Source organism: Perognathus longimembris, chromosome 19, assembly GCF_023159225.1.
Source record: "Perognathus longimembris pacificus isolate PPM17 chromosome 19, ASM2315922v1, whole genome shotgun sequence".
Classification (NCBI taxonomy): Eukaryota; Metazoa; Chordata; class Mammalia; order Rodentia; family Heteromyidae; genus Perognathus; species Perognathus longimembris.
The window spans coordinates 17158601-17178841 of NC_063179.1; the positions used below are offsets into that span (position 1 = coordinate 17158601).

Here is a 20241-nt window from a genome sequence, read left to right on the forward strand (position 1 = left end):
AAGGGTACAGGCATTTTAGTTTGACAAATCTGAATATGAATGGCTTTAGTTCATCTGGCATCTCTAAGCCTCAAAATTCTCCTACCCAAAATGAGCTCATCGTGATGGCCCCTTCCAGGGCTATCATGACCATTGAGGGGGATTCAGCATGTAAAACCCTAGCACAGTACTCGGCACAGAAACCTCTCAAGCAGTCAATTGTTATTAATAGTATTAATATCTGAAATTATAATATGTACATTGAAGAGTATACAGGCACTCTTTGTATAAGTAGATGCACTCAGATAGTAAAAAGTCATCATTGTGTAAATCTTACTGTAAATAAATTCAATTTCCATGGCATACAAAAACTGGGCCATGTTATGGGTGAAATTGTAGCCCTTTCTAGCACTTTTGTAATGAACGCCCCTGGACCAACCTAGTCTAGTAATGCATTTTCTGCCCTGGATGGCTGTTTTCTCTGGAAGCTTTTGCTCTATTTTTATGTCCCACCCATAGGTCCATTTGTAGATTGATGTGTCTCTCTACAGGTAGCCAGCTTTGTACTACCCAACCAGCTGTGAAGTAAGATCAGGAGCTATTTAAATACAGTTTTCGCTTTGCCTCTAACTTGTGTTTGAGGCAAAGGAAAAAAAAAATCAAAAGAACAAACATTGTGGGTAACAAACATATGGAACACGAACCTTCAAAATAATCAAAGAATTCTTACTCGATTGTGTTTATATATCCCAAACATAAATAAAATGAATGGTGTGTTACTATCTGGCCAGCTTAAATGGGCTAATCTTGAAGTCCAGAATGCCTTTCACAATTTGGATGTCTTCCGCTATTATTGCTAATTAAATTTCTTTTAATGCGAGAAAGGTATGCAAACCTTCACATCTCTACTTGGGGTTTCGAGCTAATTTTACACTGTTCTGGGGGCGAGAGGGAGAGAAGGTTGGAGAGAAAGAGATAGTGCAAAGCTATTTTAGATGTGGAGCTTGTGTTAACCCTTCTACCAACCCCGGGAGGTGCCAGTCTGTCCTTATAACCAGTTTCGGAATATCTTAGGTGTTGGGCATAATTTGCACTCTGCAATTCTTTCAGCATGGCTTAGCTTATATGTCATTATTATTATTTTACCTTTCCTTACCTTGAAAAGTCGTTTGCATTTCAAAGCCCCTACAATTAAAAAAAAAAAAAAAACCCTGACCACATAGGGTGATGTTTTATCCCCATCTGAAATTGTGACCCCCTGTCCAGTCTTTCCTCCCCTTGTGGGGGTGTGATCTGGCTTTGCACGGGGATCAGGCGAGTGTAGGGAGCAGGCGGAGCGCGGGTGGGACTCCCGCCTGGAGCTTCGCGCTGACGTTAACCGCGGCCTTCCCTTCTCTTTGCTTTTCCCCCCCGCGTGCAGTGACCGCGGTGCTGTTCGCGGCCCTGCGGCGGCAGCGGAAGAAGGAGCCTCTGATCATCTCCAAGGAGGACATCAGGGACAACATCGTGAGCTACAACGACGAGGGCGGCGGCGAGGAGGACACGCAGGCCTTCGACATCGGCACCCTGCGGAACCCCGAAGCCATAGAGGACAACAAATTGCGCCGAGACATTGTGCCCGAAGCGCTTTTCCTCCCCCGGCGGACTCCCACAGCCCGTGACAACACCGACGTCAGAGACTTCATCAACCAAAGGCTAAAGGAGAACGACACGGACCCCACCGCCCCGCCCTACGACTCGCTCGCCACCTACGCCTACGAGGGCGCGGGCTCGGTGGCCGACTCGCTGAGCTCGCTGGAGTCGGCCACCACCGACGGGGACCAAGACTACGACTACCTGAGTGACTGGGGCCCGCGCTTCAAGAAGCTGGCCGACATGTACGGAGGGGTGGACAGCGACAAGGACTCCTAATCGGTTGCCTTTTCCTTCTTCTTCTTTCCTTCTTTTTCTTTTTCTTTTTTTTTTCCAATAGGACACTGACACGCGTGAAGTGACTTCCTTTCTATTTATCCACGACGCCCTGCCCCACCCGCTCCCACAGCCAGTGGCTGCAGTCCCTGTGGATCCAACGGTAGAGACGCTTTTCTAGTACACTTTTATGAGCTCCCAAGAGGCCCTTTTTTTTTTTTTTTTAATTTTTTAGTGCATCCCGTTCACCGAGTCGGCCCCACTGGCCCGGGCGGAGGAGGGGGAGGAGGCCCGGGGCTGCCTCTTGACCTTGTCCTCTCAGAGCGGGTTTGGAACTCGCTCCCCACCCACTCCCACGTCGAGCAGTTCTGCTAAGATTCCTCGGCCTCCGGTCAGCTGACTGTTCTAACTGTACATTTCACATGCTAATGGGTTAAGGAATCGTGCTTTAATGGTCAAATATATATCTATATCTATAGTTTTAGTTTAAAAGAATAATAGAAAAAGGAAGGAAGGAAGGAATGACAGGGAAGTGGTCCCTGGTCTATCGGCTCACAAGGAGATCATAAATGCATAAGGTTATGGATGAGTGTGTATTTCTGTCACAAGGAATCTAAAATGATATCCAGCCTATTCTGTTTTGGGTTTAAGAACTTTTTTGGCACTGGTTCTATTCAAAGTATCGAATCCACTAATTTTTTTTTTTAACATTTTCATTCCTCTTAAGGAAAATGAGCTACTTAGATGAGAACATTCAAAGACAATACTAACGACTAAACAAAAACCCAAGACTGCATTCTGTACCACTATTCACTATTTATTATACATACATACATATGTGCATGCATACACATACATACATGTTTGTCATGGTACCAGAAAAAGGGGTGGGGGTAAAGAGAAAAATAACTTTTTAAAAAGTCAACCAAGGAAATACTTAGAATATTTGAAAGTCTTAGACACCAAACATATCACAGAGCACTTAAAATTCTTTCAGCCATCACTAGGCTAAATAACAAATAAGGCAAATTGTTTCTAAGTTCTTGAAAGAATTTTTATGAGACAAGTATTAACTCCTTGCATGTACTTGTCACTATTATTCTACTGTATCTGGAAGTAGCCATGTGAAAATCAGTAATTCATATTTTCCAAATATTACTTACACAAGTGACTTTGACTTAGGAAAGTGAGGAGCAAGTAAAACCCAAATCTCACTCTTTGTAGTTCAAAAAAGAGGTGATGGTAGCCATATTTGAGCCACATGCCCTTATGTCTGGAAATACTTACAAAACATGATGGAAACATGAAAATATTGGAGTTAGGGGGAAAACATGGGAAAGCTTGGATTCCCTTCAACAAGAACATTGAAAGAACAATCAACTTTCAAAAATGTTACTACTTTGTCCATTGTTTTTAACTTTGTTTCCGTGGCAACCCTGCCATCCTAGTCTTTGAACTAATGAGAAAGTAATGGTCTCAAACTAGGACAGAAAAAGGAATGTAAAATCCATCCAGTCTATAATTTCTCTAATTATGCAATTAACATCATAGTCCTTTGTTATCCAGAGACCCACTGAACTGAACTAATCCTTCTGGCAGGTTCAAATCATTTACTTCATTTGGTTGTTCTAATGACTTTTATCTTTAGAATCTCACATTGTGCAGTCATCAGAAATTTCCAAAGTTCTATAATGAAAACATCCTTGTTTGAAAACTGAAAAATAGGCATTGTGTATATGATACATATGTATATGTGTGTGTGTATATATATATATATCATATACTTAAGAAATGCTGACTTCGTTTGTCAGTCTTAGGGATTTCTTTCCAATTAATGTTAACTTTCTATAGATATCCTAGTTTCATTTCCATTTGGGGATAATGTCAGGCCAGTACATAATTTATAGATATACATATATATACATATATATTAGATATATTACACAGAAAAGTGGTACCTCTGAAGCAAGAGAAATGTGAAATTCTTTTACAACCATATTATCCCTTGTGTTTCCTGAATGGTTTCTTAGTTTGTAATAGACTGCCCTGTATACTAACAACTGTTTCATGCCTGGGCTATTTCTGGCTTTAGGATTTTCTTTTTCTAGTTCTTCACACACACACATACACACACACACACACACACGAATGCAAATAAAATATTGTGAGAGTGTATCACTGCAATGAGCATGTGTTACAGACACAGGTAAGTCTTGAAAAAGAGATAACTTAGTAAAATTAATCAGAATTAGATATTTATAGAACTAGAACAACTTAATCATGAGGTTTACTGTAAAATCCTTTACATAAAATCTTCTGTCTCAGGCCAGATTACAGGCTCATGCCTGTAATCCCAGCTGCTCAAGAGGCTGAGATCTGAGAATTGTCACTGGAACCCAGCCTGGGCAAAAAAAAAAAAGTCTATGAGAATCCTATCTCCACTTAATCACCAAAAACAAACAAAGCCAGAAATGGAGCAGTAGCTCAACTGGTAGAGTGTTAGCCTTGAGCTCAAGGACAGAAGCCCAGTCCCTGAGTTCAAGCCCCAGGACTAGTGCACACGCGTATACACACACACACACACACACACACACACACACACACAGAAAAATCCTGTTACATATCCCATCACACATTAAAGCAAGAAACATAGCCCTATGAAAAGAAGGGTATCATCAAACATTGGCCTTCTGTACTTCTGGTGTTAATGGACATTTCTGAGGATCAACACTAGCAATTTTTAATATGTCACAGTCAACTTGGCTTCCTCCTTTTTAGCAAAAGTATACTTTGTGAGGTTCTACGCTGCAGTATCTAAGAAGAGATAGTCAACAGTAATTTTATTCCAGACTAAACACACATTTTACTAAGAACAAGTTGACCAAATGTTGAAATAATTAAGATCTCATCACCTTAAATTCTTCATGATGAAGTACATTTATAGGAAACTGGATCTTTTGAGCCTGGTGCTGATATGTACTGTGATTCTGTATCATGTTAGACAGACATTTTTCTAGAAGATTGCTTGACATTGTGCAAATAATTGCCACAGTTACATCCTTCTCAATACATTCCCTCTTCCCTTCCAGGAAATATCATGTAAAACACCATTCTGTGGCTAAATTTTAAGTGGTAGGTGCTTGGATCACCAGGTAAAATTTCTTTAGGAAAAAAAAGTTTTCATCTCAGTGTTCACATTGTTTGAGTCTTGGATTCAGACTTTGGTGATGAGAAAGATAGGATGAGAGTAGGAAGAAGTAAAATGTTAATATTTGCTCTTGCCACTGAAAAATTAAAATTCATTAAACTAAGCAAATGAAGTTTCTATAAGGATTGCTTCAAAGACATTGAAGTCTTTCTCTTTTTTTTTCTTTTTTGCCTTCTGTTCAAGGGAAAGACTTTCTTTAAACCAGTAGGAGGATATCCTCTAGAATAAGGTCAAAACTGGAGGGGAAAAGCCTTTGCACATAAGTTAAAACACTTTCACTTCATCCCCATTTTCTGTCCCCAAATTACATAATAAATCAAATGGAAAAGAAGCAAAGATGACTTCATGAAGCTGTAGGACAGGGAATCTGAGCACAGTACATATGTAGTTCTCTCAGAACTTTCCTGGTTTTACAGTTTGGATTCATAAAGGAAAGTTCAACTACAAAAAAAATCACTCCATTTTCATGTAGAGCAAAGCTGGTGATTCCATTTTAATTCAGTATAAAAATATGTGGCTTACTTTTCATTTTCAGTTCCTGAAAAGTTGTGTGAGAAGTTCTTAAAAGTTGGGTCTACATCTTAGAAGCATCCAAATTTTGTAGATCTGAAATAACTTCGTGATGTTTCCGTTACTTTACTTCTAAGCACAGAAATTTGAGATGCCCTGAATTGATGAACAATATCTTACATCTGATGCTTTGTCTTGAAATGGACATTTCCTAGGAGATAATTAATACATAAATTAGCAATTACTATATAAACCATTTGGGCAGTCTTAGACCCTGTACACTTGTATACCATAAACAAACACATAGCTGATTTCGAGTGCAAACTAAATATTGTAGATGAAGTACTCATTCTTATCAGCTAATCTTTTTTCCTCAAGAACAAACCACCAAATATTTCCCCTTCCCAAATGAGAAGTTTTTGAAGTCATGTAATTGCTTTAAGAGAACAAAAAAATCAAGATCTCCACCATTTTGAAAAAGAGTCAGAAAAAGATTGTTTTAGTGTGCTTTTAATTTTTATGTTTAATCTAGAGGAAATCTTTTTTCTTTCTTGAATTGTGACATTGCGGCAGGAGACAAGGAATCTAAGCAGTCTGCTACATTTAAATTAACACCACAACCCAACCTTCTTTATCAGATGAGAAGAGTAGAAAGATTAACATTTTATATGTGATTCTTTAGTTAGATGAACTATGTTCCTAAACTCTGACCAACAGCTTTCTTTTCCAGAGAACACAAAATTATACCATGGGCTCCTTAAAGTACAGACTATTATGGTTGATGCATATTTATTCTCCTTTTGGCATCTTTATGAAATCATTTTTTGAAAAGGATACTTCTAAACGAAAAATACCAGATCCTGACCATATTCATCTTAGAGAGCAATACCCTCTTAGGTAGCAAATATACTGACTCACACGCTTGTTAGAAGTTAATAAAGAAATAGCTCATTTTTAAAGCCAGAAGTTTATGGTCTCTGCATCATTGATTTAATTTAAGCATTGCTGAGACAATCTTTAATCTAGTCCTCATTTTGTAATACCTTATTTATGATGCATTTTCATTTTTTAATCAGGGGGGAACATTAGCCCCGGAGAGCCAGCAGATGAAAGTGTTAAGAGGAGGTCAGATGGAAACAAAAGCTATTACCCACTATATTTCAAACAGGACAGAGGCACTATGCCGAAGAGCCACTGGGTGATTAGATTAATTTCAAAAGAGCTTTTACAAGTTGCTTAATTCCTTAAAAAGAAAAAAGCCATGGACTACAAACTCAAATTTCTCCTCGAATGGGGTTAATTTGACAAATGAGGCATGGACCTAGTGTTGTAGAAAAAGCACTCCACTATAATGAGATCCTGGTCTTTCTTGTGAGACTATGCTATTTATGTAAATATATCTGGAGGCACCTTCTATAAGCTTTTAGTTTTCTATGATCTATTAGTTTAGTCTTTATTAAAGAGTCAAATGTATAGAATTACTAAGCATTCACAGGGAATGCTATGTAGCAATTGTATAATGGGTCTGCTCAGAAGAAACACAGAACACTTCAAACCCACTGTATTGTTTTTGTTTGTCTTTTCACTGCTTTGAAAGTGAACTACAACAGAATAGGCCTTCTAATAAATTCTACTATGTGCTTCGTCAGTAATACCAGGCTAAGGCAATTTGGCATTCTCCTACCGTGATTTGTGATTTTAAACCAAGAAAATAAAAGCTTTCCTATTGATTGTATTTAATTTTTTTTAATTCCATGTATAAGTTGAAACAGATGCCCCCTTTGATGATTTGTTGGCTGGGGTGCTCCATTCCTGTTTTTCTGGGGGATCATTCATGGGTTTGGTAACAAGTAAACCTGATAAAAACAATTCCTGCTTAGCTTCCATCTACATCTACATGTCAGGTTAGGGTGATTTCACAACTTTACCGTTTACATGTCAAAGTTTTCTGTGTTAAAAGAATAGGATTGGAACAATTACCTTTTAGCTCCAGTGTGGCTGGGCCTTGTGTTGTAGTCAAATGGCAAATACGCACTCCTTGAAACGGCTTCTTTTGTTTTGTTTTCTTAGACTTATAAATTTGAAAGAATGCGATTTAAAAAGTGATTTCTCACAAAGAGTAAATATGCCTTTTGCAAATCAATTTTTGTAACAAGTTATTTATATGATATTACTTAATAAACTGTTTTTTTTCTAAGCTGGTTTTTTTTCAATTCTCTCAAACTATTATTTGCACTCACTGAATTTTTTTAATATACATACCGATATACTTCCTTTCTGAATCTACCATTTTAAGCTCTCAGATAGCTAAATAAAGCTGACTTCTTAGACAATAATTAGCTCGTAAATGAGCTTTTCCCCAGCCAGCAATACATAATATCAATACTGCCCTACATTTATGCACTTCCTACTGCTGGGACATCAGAATTCTACTGTTATTTGTATACTTATTTCTCTATTAACAAGAAAGTTGTTTGCCCTCGTGGTAATTGCTTTAGACTAAAACAATTGCATACTGTGCGTTCCTCCCAAAGTCCATCCTTTATTATACTCCCATCAAAAACAATATATATTGTCCATGTCTCTGATTTAAAAAAAAATAGGCACCTCAAAATCAGAGGGCCATAAGAAAAAAAAATCTTTTCAGCATTCTGATACTATGAATAAATAACACGGTTTCAGCACATTCAGAGTTATAATACTTTACATACTTCTTTTTTAAGCTGCCTCTTATGTCTACTGAGGCTGTTTTATATTCTTTAACTGGGAGAATTCATAGCTTTGCACAGGAGATTTTCATTTATTCACTCATTTGTTCCATATATCAGGAGCTCTGCTCTGTGCCTTAGAAAATTCAACAGTAAGCCAGATTGCTGTATTTCCTCTCCTCTCAGTATGCCCCATAACTATGGTCCACACTAGAAGGGGCTATGGAAATACCTTAGGACAGACATGGAAGGTGTTCAGAAGAAAAAAAATGTTTCTGCTTGAATGGGGCTGTAAGGGAGGTATAGGACTTAGTAAGACTGAAATCAAGGATGACCAGTAATGAAACCGAGTAACTGAGCAGAGAGAAAAGAGAGGGGTGTTTAAACAATGCAGCTGGTCTGAGGTCAGTGAAGGGGACTAGAACTGGAAAAGGCATGCACCATCGGGAAGCCCAAGGAGCCCACTTTCCTTGTGTTTTTGCTTCTGGATTTTGCCATTAGGTTTGAAATTACCTTGGTCAGAAACAAAAATCCACAGGAGGGAACGATGGTATGGAGGAATATGCATATGGCTCTGAAGTATGCAAAATTCCTGCAAATCAATTCTCTTTGCTCTACTCCACCGTGCCTCCAACTTGGCACCACCTCCAGAACTATGCACCCCTGAGACATGGACAACATGAGCAGAGTCTACAGGGTGACCTAATGGTAATGGACACAAAGTGCAAAGGAACATCTTAAAGAATCCATTTCCGGCAGCAGAATCCAGGTAGATGTTTAGATAGGGCAAACACTTTTATGTTAGGGTGATGAACCCTCCTGACCACACTACTCAAGATTCAAAGTCTCCATCAAGTAGATTGCTAACTACTGCATAGTTTAGAGGGCTTGTAGTTCTCTGTGTCTTGTTAGTCATGCCATTTGGAACACAGTGCCTCCAAGGTACCCATAACAGGAAGAACTCAGCCATAAGGCCCCAAACCAACTGGGTAGGGTCTGGAAAATAGAAACAAGCTCATGTGTAGCTGCTGAGAACCAAGAGCCTCTGCCACTTATAGCTTCAAACATGTTTAGCTTGCAATGGTGTTTTTTCTGCATCCTCACCCTATTTACTTATCATAATAAATTACTTCTCGTGGTTATAAGGGTGTTACCAAAAGGGTATTATATTCAAGTTGAAGATGCTCTTCATAGATATTTGTCCATTACCTCTGATTTCAACCCTAGAGCAGACATTGCTAATCAATTGTTTCATCCATTACAATCCCAACAATAAATGTTGGCCTGTGTGTCATCCCAAACCTAAGAGAAGTTCTCTGGTCAAGAACTTGTTTTCAGCTAGGCACATCTAGAATTGTAGCTACTCAGGAAGCTGAAGTCAGAGAATGAGGGTTCAAAGACAGCCAAAGCAGAGGAATGAGTGAGACTCCATCTCCCAAAACCAGCAAAAAGCAGGGCTGTAGGGATGGTTCAAGGGGGTAGACCTCAAACTGAGCAAGCAAGCATGGGATCCTGAATTCAAAACCTAATACTGAAACAACAACAAAAAAGTTTTGTTCTCTTTCACTCTAAATTTGGCTGACTATTCACTACTGACATTTTGGAAGTGGTTTCTGATCTGGAGTTTAACAAAACTTTACAAAAAATAAAGAAAGGAAAAGGCATAAGCTGCTTTTAAAAATAGCTCACATCTTTCCTTCATAAATTTGAATCCGCGAACATACATTTCCGTGTTTGCACAATTCAGATACGAAGTTCATCTTAGTTGATATCTCCCTTCAGTAATATTCCTGAATTTTCACGTTCTCTCTGTGAAAGTTATTTGGGTACCCACTCTGAGATACAGATCAGTGTGACAGAATAGAGGAGGAAAAAAAAAGACAGAGGCATATTACTCTCTCTGTACATGCCCTTCCATGAAGGCCTGCCATGATTTAATGTCTTTTATTAATAGTTGTTTTGCCTGACTAAACATTTTGTACTAAATGACATCCAGATTCTGAAGAACACATTTCAAGATTTCATAGTCCCAAATCCAATACTTTTCCAAATATGCTATGAATAGATATGGCTCTTTAAAAGAAGTAGATTGTCTTATACTTCTCTCTATAATATACCTATTCCGTTTGTGAAATGTCTCCCTTGACATATTAGATCATCTTTATTGCTTCCTGAGCCATTTAGTCTCAAAAACTTAACTTTTAAAGACGAACATGTCTTGTTTGCACTTGGGCTAAAAAAAAAAAATGTCTTGTGTAGTCAGTGAAAGATAGGTTTTTATTAAAGCTTTTAACTTTGCTTAGCTGCCTGATAATAATGCCTTACTTTTATATAGCACTTTACAACTATCACATATATTACTTAATAAAATCGCTGTACAATAAACCGTATCATTCACATTTCAGGAACAAGGAAAGGAGGGTCATTTGCTTGTTAAACCCCATTACAAAAATTCTAATTAAACTCTTTCCTTTCCATGCCGGCTCTGTGGGCTTGGGTGTGGCTCAAATGGCAGAGTGCCTGCCTAGAAAGTGTGAGGCCCTGAGTTTATACTGCCCTTTCAAAAAACTGTTATTAAAATATTGCAGGCTCTGCATTTCTTCCCTTAAACCTCACATTTTCTCCTTTGCATATATGTCTAGTCCTATCCATTTAACCAAATACTTTTTTGGAGTAAAAGGACTTTTTCCCTTTACACAAATTCAGATGAAGATAGACTGTGTTGAGGACTGAGTTCTCATCAGCATTCATCTACAAAATCAGTCCAAGGACTCTGTGGGGGGATTTTAAAAAAAAGGCCTGAAAAGCAGAAATCTGCCTATTAACCCCAATTACCCAACTAATTCTTATTATAAATCGAGAGCAGTGTTGCTATGGAAAAAAAAAATTAAAAATCCCTAAGAAACATCAAATTCTACCCAACTGAAAAAGCTCTAATTTTTTACATAAGTATAATCTTGAAAATATTGACACTTCAAATAAGGTTACATCAAATCCCCAGTAGAATAACAAAATCCTATAATGGCAGAAGGACATGGGTAAGAATTAGCATATTTGGTCTCTCCTTAGTTCAGATTCTGTGAATACAGAAAATATTGTTATAGTTTTCATCTTGTATGTCCTCTAAAGGCTCATTTTCAAATCCCACATGGTGCTTTTGGGAGGTGTTGGAATTTTCTGGCAGATAGGGGCTAGTAGAAAGAAAATAAGTCATTAGGATGTGACCTTGAAAGAGATATTGGAACCCAGGCTCCGTCTTTCACTTTTTTGCTTCCTGGCCACCAGGGTGTAAACAAGTCTTCCTCACCATAGGCCCAAAGCAATAAGGCTAAGCCACCACGAACTGAAACCTCTGATACTGTGGACTAAATAAGTCTTTTCCCTTATTAAGTTGAATCCCTCTGATGTTTTGTCACAGTAAGGGCAAAGGGACTTTCACAAATAGGAAGGAAAAATAGGATGTTTGTTCTGGCCCTCAAGACTTACTGAATCTACTTCTTTATTCCAATAATGAAGGCCTGATAATCCCAGGATGCTCAATGATGAGTTAGGTGAGTATGTGTGTGTGACAAATTCACAGTTACAAGTCTTTGATCACAAACGAGAAGAAATTCATTGTCCTCACCATTTTTCTAGTTGGACTTGACTTGTTTTGACCTCTGACTCCTGTGAGCAGAACCCCGTTTTCTTATGGTTTCTTTCCACCATTGTGACTGATATTGTAGCCAAATTCTAAAGAGCCATCATCATGTCAAAAGTTGGGGTGGGGAGGGAAGAGATGAGATATTGTCTAAGCTTAAAGCTAATCCCCAATGAGAGCAAAGAGAAGTAGATGGATTCCAGAAAAAAAACACCAAACCTGTGGTAATTCTGTCTTAACTCACCCCGTCTGTTCTTCTACCCACCACAAAACAAAGAGACAGATGGTTATTGATTTGATATTTTTATATTGTTATTATTTTTCATTCTCAGAAGGTCAGGATCAAAAGCTTAAGACACACAGTGTTTCTTTCCTGACTTACGGCTTTGGAAGAGATTTAGGCAGAGTTGAAAGTCATCTAAAAATGCCACTGTTTCCAATTTAATTCCAATTGATAATACTGTTTGCTTATGTTTTATTGTTTCAACAATTATTTAAAAAGTATTCGTTTATAATATGGACATCTCTTCTGTGATGAGTACTTTACTCATCACATATCAATTTTATGTGCAAGGTATAGTTTTTCTGTTGTACATCAAGGACAGGACAAAGTGTTTTCTGGGGCTGGGAATATGGCCTAGTGGCAAGAGTGCTTGCCTTGTATACCTGAAGCCCTGGTTTCAATTCCTCAGCACCACAAATATAGAAAAGACACAGAAGTGGCACTGTGGCTCAAATGGCAGAATGCTAGTCTTGAGCAAAAAGAAGCCAGGGCCAGTGCTCAGGCCCTGAATTCAAGCTCCAGGACTGGCAAAAAAAAAAGTTTTTTTCTGATTTGTGAGTACATTTATATATTTTTTTAAAGCTGCAGAGCTAGTCATGGTGGTATGAATGTATAATCTCAGCACTTGGGAAGCAATGCCAAGAGGATGGTGAGTTCAAGCCTAGCCTGGGTTACAAAGAATGATCCTGTTTCAAAACTAAAAATCTTGCAAAGTTACAAAATCACAGATACACACACACACACACACACACACACACACACACGTAACAAACAATATGCACTGAAAACAATAAACATGTTCAATATAGGCTGTCTGAGTCCAAATGTGTATGTGTGTGTATACACATAATACCTATTTACTCTCAGAGGGTCTACAACCTAAAAAAGCCAACATTAAAAACAGAGAAAGGGCTAGGGATTTCAGTGGTAGAGTCTATATTTAACCCATAGTAGCCCTAATCCACAAAAAAAACTTCAAAATACAAAGAAGAAATTGCAAGAATAAAATTATTAAAGGTTGAATGGTATATTCAATCATGTTACATAAACTAGGATACATATATATGCATATATACATGTACACACATATATATGTATATTTGTGTGTGTGTGTGTATGTGTGTGTGATGGAAGGTGAACAGGCTGCCCAGTCTTGGCATCTGACCTTGAGCACTAGAACCTGTGACAAGTCACTGCTTCTCTAAAATGAAGCAACTCCAGGAAAAATTAAAATCAGAGTTATGTGATGCACACTGCAAGCCTTAGACACCTCTGACTTTGGAGATCCCACTGACATTATGTTTAAAATATACTTTAAAAATGCTCACATTTTACCTTAAAAATATAAATTAAGTTGCATTTTACTAGTTCATATAACATTTTTGTACATACCAACAGACCTTTAATAATTTAATTTTTGCAATTTATTCTTTGTATTTTGAAGACTTTTGGTGATGAGGAGTACTGTGGATTAAATATAGACTCTACCACTGAATTATATCCCTAGCCCTTCCTTCCTCAGTTGTTAATGTTGGTTTTCTTAGGCTGTAGACCATCTGAGAGTAAATGGGTATCTATATATGATGAGAAATAGATTAAAAGACAAAAATGACAAAATAAAGATGAGATTTAAGATTCTACATTTAGAACAAACTTCATAGTGACTCTTATGTACAGTTGAGTTAGAAATAAAACTGTTCAGGTAACAGACACTAAAATATGCTCAAGGAACAGTGGCTACATCCATTTGACTAACAAAGAATATTCTAGAAGGGAGGAGATCAGATCTGATAGCTTTGTGCATATGTTACACACTTCCTGTGTCTTCTCTTGAAAAGGTTCAATTTAACCCCAGTAGTTCCTACATGTTTATGGAGAGCTTCAAGTGAAATACCCCACTCCCAGACCTTTTCTTGGTTTGTTTGTTTGTTTGTTTGTTTCAGAACTTTTCTGGTTACTTTCCCTGCATGTGTCAGTCAACAAGTAAATAATTGAAATCCCTCTAGAGTAGACTCACCAAACTTTCTAAGCATTTGCTTCTATTTCTCTGTTTTAAAGTCAGCTGTTATTCTCTGAGCCTCTGCTGGGGAGCTTCTCCTCTCCCAGGACCCAATCAGAGTTCCACTTCAATTAGCTTAATTGGAAGAGGACACACCAAATTTCCAATTAAAGTTCTAAATGAGCTATTAGAATAGACTATTTTTATCTTTTCAGAGTAAGCTCTCCTAATAGTCATTTCTTAAAAGATAAGAAATCCTTATAGGCGAAAAGGTGAACGCTATCAGATCAATTACTGCTACTCACTATTCCTCATGGTAAAGCGGGGTCTTTTCACTTGAGTGATGGAAGTAAGCCACTTATCCATTCTTTTAGTAATCTTAATTATTATTAAACTAATAGATATATATTCTAAAGTATGAAATATTTTTCAAAGCTTATAGCAAAACCTTCCCACCACATCTTTTATTTCTTACAGAGATAAACTCCTTCAAATCTGTGGAAAAGTTCTTGCAGTATGTACTTCCTCCTATTTCTAAAGGACATTAATCATAAGATGTTGTAGGTAAAAGATGTTCAACTTAATACCACTATGTCTTGGGTTGGGTTGACAGTTTTTGATGTTATCTATTGTCTTCCCAGAATAGAATGTAGAATGTAAGGATTTAGATTTATTACCATACACACACACACACACACACACACACACACACACACAGAGAGAGAAATCGTCACTCCTCATTTCCAATACTTTCATTTCCAATACTTTCATAGCACATTTAGAAATTTTGTATTTAGAATTTCGTTATCTCTACACAAACATTATCCCCAGTTGAGCCTAACATTACATTGTAATTCCACTTTCTCTCTTGTTCAACTTTACTTTCTTCCTGAAATTAATAATTGCCACTTTTCTTGGATACTTCTTAGTTTTCTACATTCCTGTCATAATTTAGCCACAACTTTCCTAATATGACTCTTAAGTTCAACCATGTAAGGAAAATTGTCAGTTTTCTGGCAATATTACAGTATTAGACCAAAAATTCTTCAGCTCTTTGGTGTCATAAATATTTTTTAAACATTTCTTCTGTCCTCAGTTGCTTATTTCTGATTCTGTTTCTTTTTCCTCTGTTTTCTTTTGTCTTTGACTTCCACATTAGAAGTCTTCTTCGAATAACCTGTGATAATTCTGTCTCTTCACATTAGTAAGATAGCAAAAAGTTCATTGCCTCTATGAGACACCCGGCAGGCCTCACGCTAGAATGACCTGCAGGAATGTGAACACCGAAGGGTCAGCATTGAGAACTTTTTGGTTTGTGCCCATTAGTTTCTATTAAGGGTTGTCCTTCAGTCCCCTCTCTTGATGTGTTTAATCCTGGCTGCACTTCAGAAAACTTTACACAGAAGAGGAAGACCAGGGAATCATATGTTCATCCTTATTCATGGAAGAGAAGTTCCAAGACACCCCTCCCCTATCTCCCACCATACCCATCATAGGGATGTTTGAAATTACAGATGGTGAGGAACCCTATGCAGGCTGTTTTTCCTGTACATACATATACCTGTGACAAAATTCAACACATAAGATACAAAAGTAACAACAACTGTAAAATAGAACAACTGTAACAATCTACCAATAATTTAACTTGGTATTTGAAGACCATTATTGGGTATGTATTACTCAAATCAGAATTACTCAAACGAGTCCTGTGACAGACAGTTGGTCAGACATATGATATGGTTAACAAGTGGGTGGGTAGCATATACAGTGTGCAAATGCTGGACAAAGGAATAATTCATGTCCAAGTGAGAATGAAAAGGACAACACCTATTATCATCACAGTGCCAGGATCACATGCAATTTAAAACTTATGAATGTTTATGTTGGAAATTTCCCATGTAATTTTTTTCTAATCACAGCTAACTGCAAGCAACTGATGCCCCAGAAAGCAAACCCATAGAAAATGGTGACTATTGTAGAGATTTTCATTTCACCTGCCTTTGAGGTACAGCTCTTCCTTCTGCCTTGATTGTACCTGTTGTTTCTGAGCTAGGACAGCTCCAATTTAGCTTTTCTAGAGATTCATTTGTCTGCCTTCAGTTGATATGGAGAATGAAAGATGAAAAGAACTCACCTGGGTTGAAGGGAAGATCTGGTGTCTACCCACTCCTGACACAGAGTTATGCCAATTTGTTTTCAGCCCCTTCTTGGCAATCAGAGGTAAATGGCTCATCCAATTCCTGAGCCTTCTGAGTTTTGTTTCATGAATCAGCTCACTTGTTATTGTATTCCCAATACAGTGTTATAAATTAGGCTTCAGTTTCTCCATTCTGCTAGGTAAATTGCCAGTAATTGACCCATCTTTTATCTTATATCTTTTTATTTTTCTCTTGTTCATCCTCCTTACTTTGTGGAACTTTCGTGGCATTTCAGTAGAAAGTAAAGTAATGCTTGTATTCCACCTAACAGGTTATCCAGATGCTAAGGGTTCTTTCCACACACATGGCATTGAGAATATGTGAAAGTACAGCATAGAATACAGTAGACACATGGGATATGTATTCACCATAGCAGATACTTAACCAAGCGATTATAATCAATATGATAGAACAATAGAGGGCTATTGATATTCATCAAGGCTTCTGAATGGAATAGATGATCGTGCTGCACAGTGAAATAATCAGGCAAGAGATGAGGAAAAGAATGTTGAAACAGAAGGAAATGCCTAATAAAGAGACCCACAATCAATATGGTTCATTGACAAAACTTGGAAAGTTTGGTGTAACTATGGAGTAGCAAGTCAAAAAAGAAGGATGCTGGATGAGACAAAAGAGAAAAAGTAGTCATAGCCATGAACTACAAAATAAGGCATTTCATAGGGTTTGGACTTTAAAATGGAAGCCATTATAAGACTTGCAGGAAGGGAGTGACACCAATAAGATTAACTCTGAGAGACCATTCTAGTTCCAGCATGGAATCCCAACCTGCTTGAAAGGCAGGTGGGATTACAGAGGACAGTACAGTAATTCAAACACAAGATCATATGATCTGACACTAGCACAGTGATAGCATAGACCTTGTCTTTATGTCCATAAATCTATGAGAGACTTAAAACAATTTTGCTGATTGAATGGATTATAGACCATCCCTACCTGTTTGTGGACTGAGCATGACTTGTGGTGCAATCATAGAGAGAGGCCAGGAAAAGGACAAGATTCAAAGGAAAGATAATGTATTTAGTTCAAGCATATTCAGTTGGAGGTGTCTGAGTGATTTTCAAGAGGAAAACCCAAGCAGGGAGTAACTATATGGATCTGAGGTCTAAGATACATGACTTGGGATGTAGATGCAGATCTAAAGGACAGCAACATTTTAGGTGGTAGTTTGAAACAAAGACTAGGTCTGTGGGGGACAGGCGGAGATTTTGAGCAGCTTGCGGAGGCAAAGCTGCAGAACACCAATAATAAGGAATAAACAATAGGAATTCCAATAAAGAATAAACAAAAGCAAAGGGGATTGCTATGCAAGCTCAGAAAGATTTCTCTCCAGAACAAGAGGGATAAGGGACAAGTCAGTTTCTCTAGTTATAGTAAGGATAGAGAACTGGCCCAGAGACCATCTAAGATGAAAACTGAAAAGTGTCCCATGGACACAGAGACCAGGACAGAATGGAACACTTTTCCATTGAAAGTGGGTGTTATGCGTAAGGGTATGAATTGGGAAAGTTTTCCAACCATCTCTGGAAATTGGGAAACTGAGAGAAAGAAGGGGTGAAAGATACACAATCTCTACAGTGACAATTGGTGTACCTGTGGAAAAGTGGGTGTAGTTGTGTCTGTAATAAACAGGAAAGATGACTGAGAAAGAAGCTTCTAGGTGCATAGAGTCCCTGATTTCATCTTTCAACTCTGGGCATCAGCCATGAACAGCAGTGCCCAGTCAGCTGCTGGGCTGGTGTGCCTCAGCATGCTACAGTCTGGGCTGTGATTTCAAGACATCAGGGATGCTAACTTCACCTTCAACGTCAGATGTGTCCCAGTTAGTACGGGATGTGATCCCATCGTAAATTAAGCAGAAGCAGTAGTACTAAGGAACAACTTGGTGTCCAAGATTGTGAAATGGCAGGAGTGTCAGTTTCCTTACTACCTTGATTAAAGTTTGATTCTCTTTCCCCCACATTGAAAACCTAAAGGATATAATGGCACAATGCCATTAGAATGGCACATTATATAATGGCACAGTGCCAATACAGTGGCACAGTGCCATTCACATTTCCATTCAGCTTGAAGCCTTCATAGAAAATGAAGGGAAATACTAATACTGCATTTTTATAGAACAATTCTGTGACATGCTCAGCAGTGTTAAAACTTCAATCTCTTGAGAATCTAGCCCATAGTTTGGAAAATGATGTGTCGCTATAGAAAAAGCTTCTTAACGCTTCCTTTAAACAACCTATCTTATTATTCTTGTTCCCTTAGTACCAAAGGCTATTTATTAAAGACACAGGGCTTCTTATATCTGCAAATTCCCCCTTCAAATCATGAGATACCAATGTGACATTTTATGGTCATCTTTGGTTTTAGACCTGTCTTTTCATCACTTTCTGTTTTAAATTCAGACAAACAGATGACCCCTGTAACAAAGTCAGGCTTACTCGTTTCACTTGGAAATTTTCAAAAGTATGTATATTTAAATTATCCATCCCCAAATTAGGCTTAGATCTACTTCCCCCATACAAGAGTCATTTTTAAAATTCTCCCTGGTTGTTTGTGAATAATATAGAATGTTTCTCCTGGGGAATAGGCTGTTAAAAGGATGCCTGCTTGTATTACAGCCATATATAAAAAACAACTTTTATTGCCATTCACAATAACCAATCCTCTTTATTTCTGCTTTGTTGGGAAAGCCCCCTAGGAAATGCTACTCACATGGTCAATAGGATATGCTATACATCTTTGTAACCTTCCATGTACCTGCCATGCTATGAATATTTATTGAAAGCCTCAATGAATGGGTTTTTACATCTTTTGAAAAATCCTCTTTAATATCTATTCTTTAAGAATGTGGAGCTGTGTCTAAAAGTAATCAAGTGTAACAATGGCAACATTTTCCTAAGCTTTTGTACCTTAAATTGTACATGTGTGCACATTCGCTTGCAGATAGTAATTGTATAAAACATCTTTTTTTGTGTTTTCAATGAATCTACATATTGCCGATTCTCAGTGTCAAGCGACCACATACATTGACCTTGAAATCCCTAAGTACAATATTGGACAGTTTTTCAGTGTTGAATATTGCAGCTGAGTTTCTTAATCAGGAGAAGGGGGAAGAGGCTGAATACCTGGGGGAGAAGTATTATACGCACTGAAAGACAATGCTCATCTCCTTTGAATACAGGATAATGTGAGGGCAATGGTGCCAAGCAAGCAGAATGTTCAGGATATTAGTGTGGGCCATGAAAAGATGCTGTACAATCAAGCTTGATGGAAAATGTGCTTCATCCAGCAGCTTGAAAACTTATTTAATTTGTTTTGTTTTTTTTTCAAAAGTTAGGATTCTTGAGCTGTGAATCAGAAGCTCACTTCTGTAATCCCAGCTTACTCAAGAGGCTGAGATCTGAGGATCAAGAATTGAAGCTCGCCCAGGCAGGACAGAGTGCCATTCTATTTTCTCCAATTGGAGAATGCCGGCCTTGAGCAAAAGAGCTCAGGGACAATACCTAGACCCTGAGTTCTAACTTCAGCATCAGCACACATGCAGAAACAAAGTTCCAGTTCTTTAAAATTTGTACTAAAATTGTTTTCTAAATGTTTAGATCTTTACAAAAGAGACAACATTGTTTCCTGACATGGGCTTCTTATTTAGGTTGGCCTTTTTGTTGGAATGAAAGTGTTGTAGTCACTGAGATTAGGGACTCAAAATTTTCAGCCAAGAAAAGAAACGATTTCATACCACTGGTTTCCAGGAAAATAATCATTTTCCAAATGAGGGTTAACAAGATAACTA

General features: G+C 37.9%; 1 protein-coding gene across 1 annotated transcript in view; it reads left to right on the plus strand.

The window, feature by feature from the left end:
• The window catches only part of Cdh6 (cadherin 6), a 134339-nt gene extending 131681 nt beyond the window's left edge, over positions 1–2658 (plus strand). Inside the window, exon 12 of the mRNA XM_048368535.1 lies at positions 1400–2658. Coding sequence (XP_048224492.1) covers positions 1400–1890 — 491 coding nt within the window. The 3' untranslated portion in view covers positions 1891–2658. The remainder of the gene's footprint in view (positions 1–1399) is intronic.
• Positions 2659–20241: the final 17583 nt, after the last annotated feature.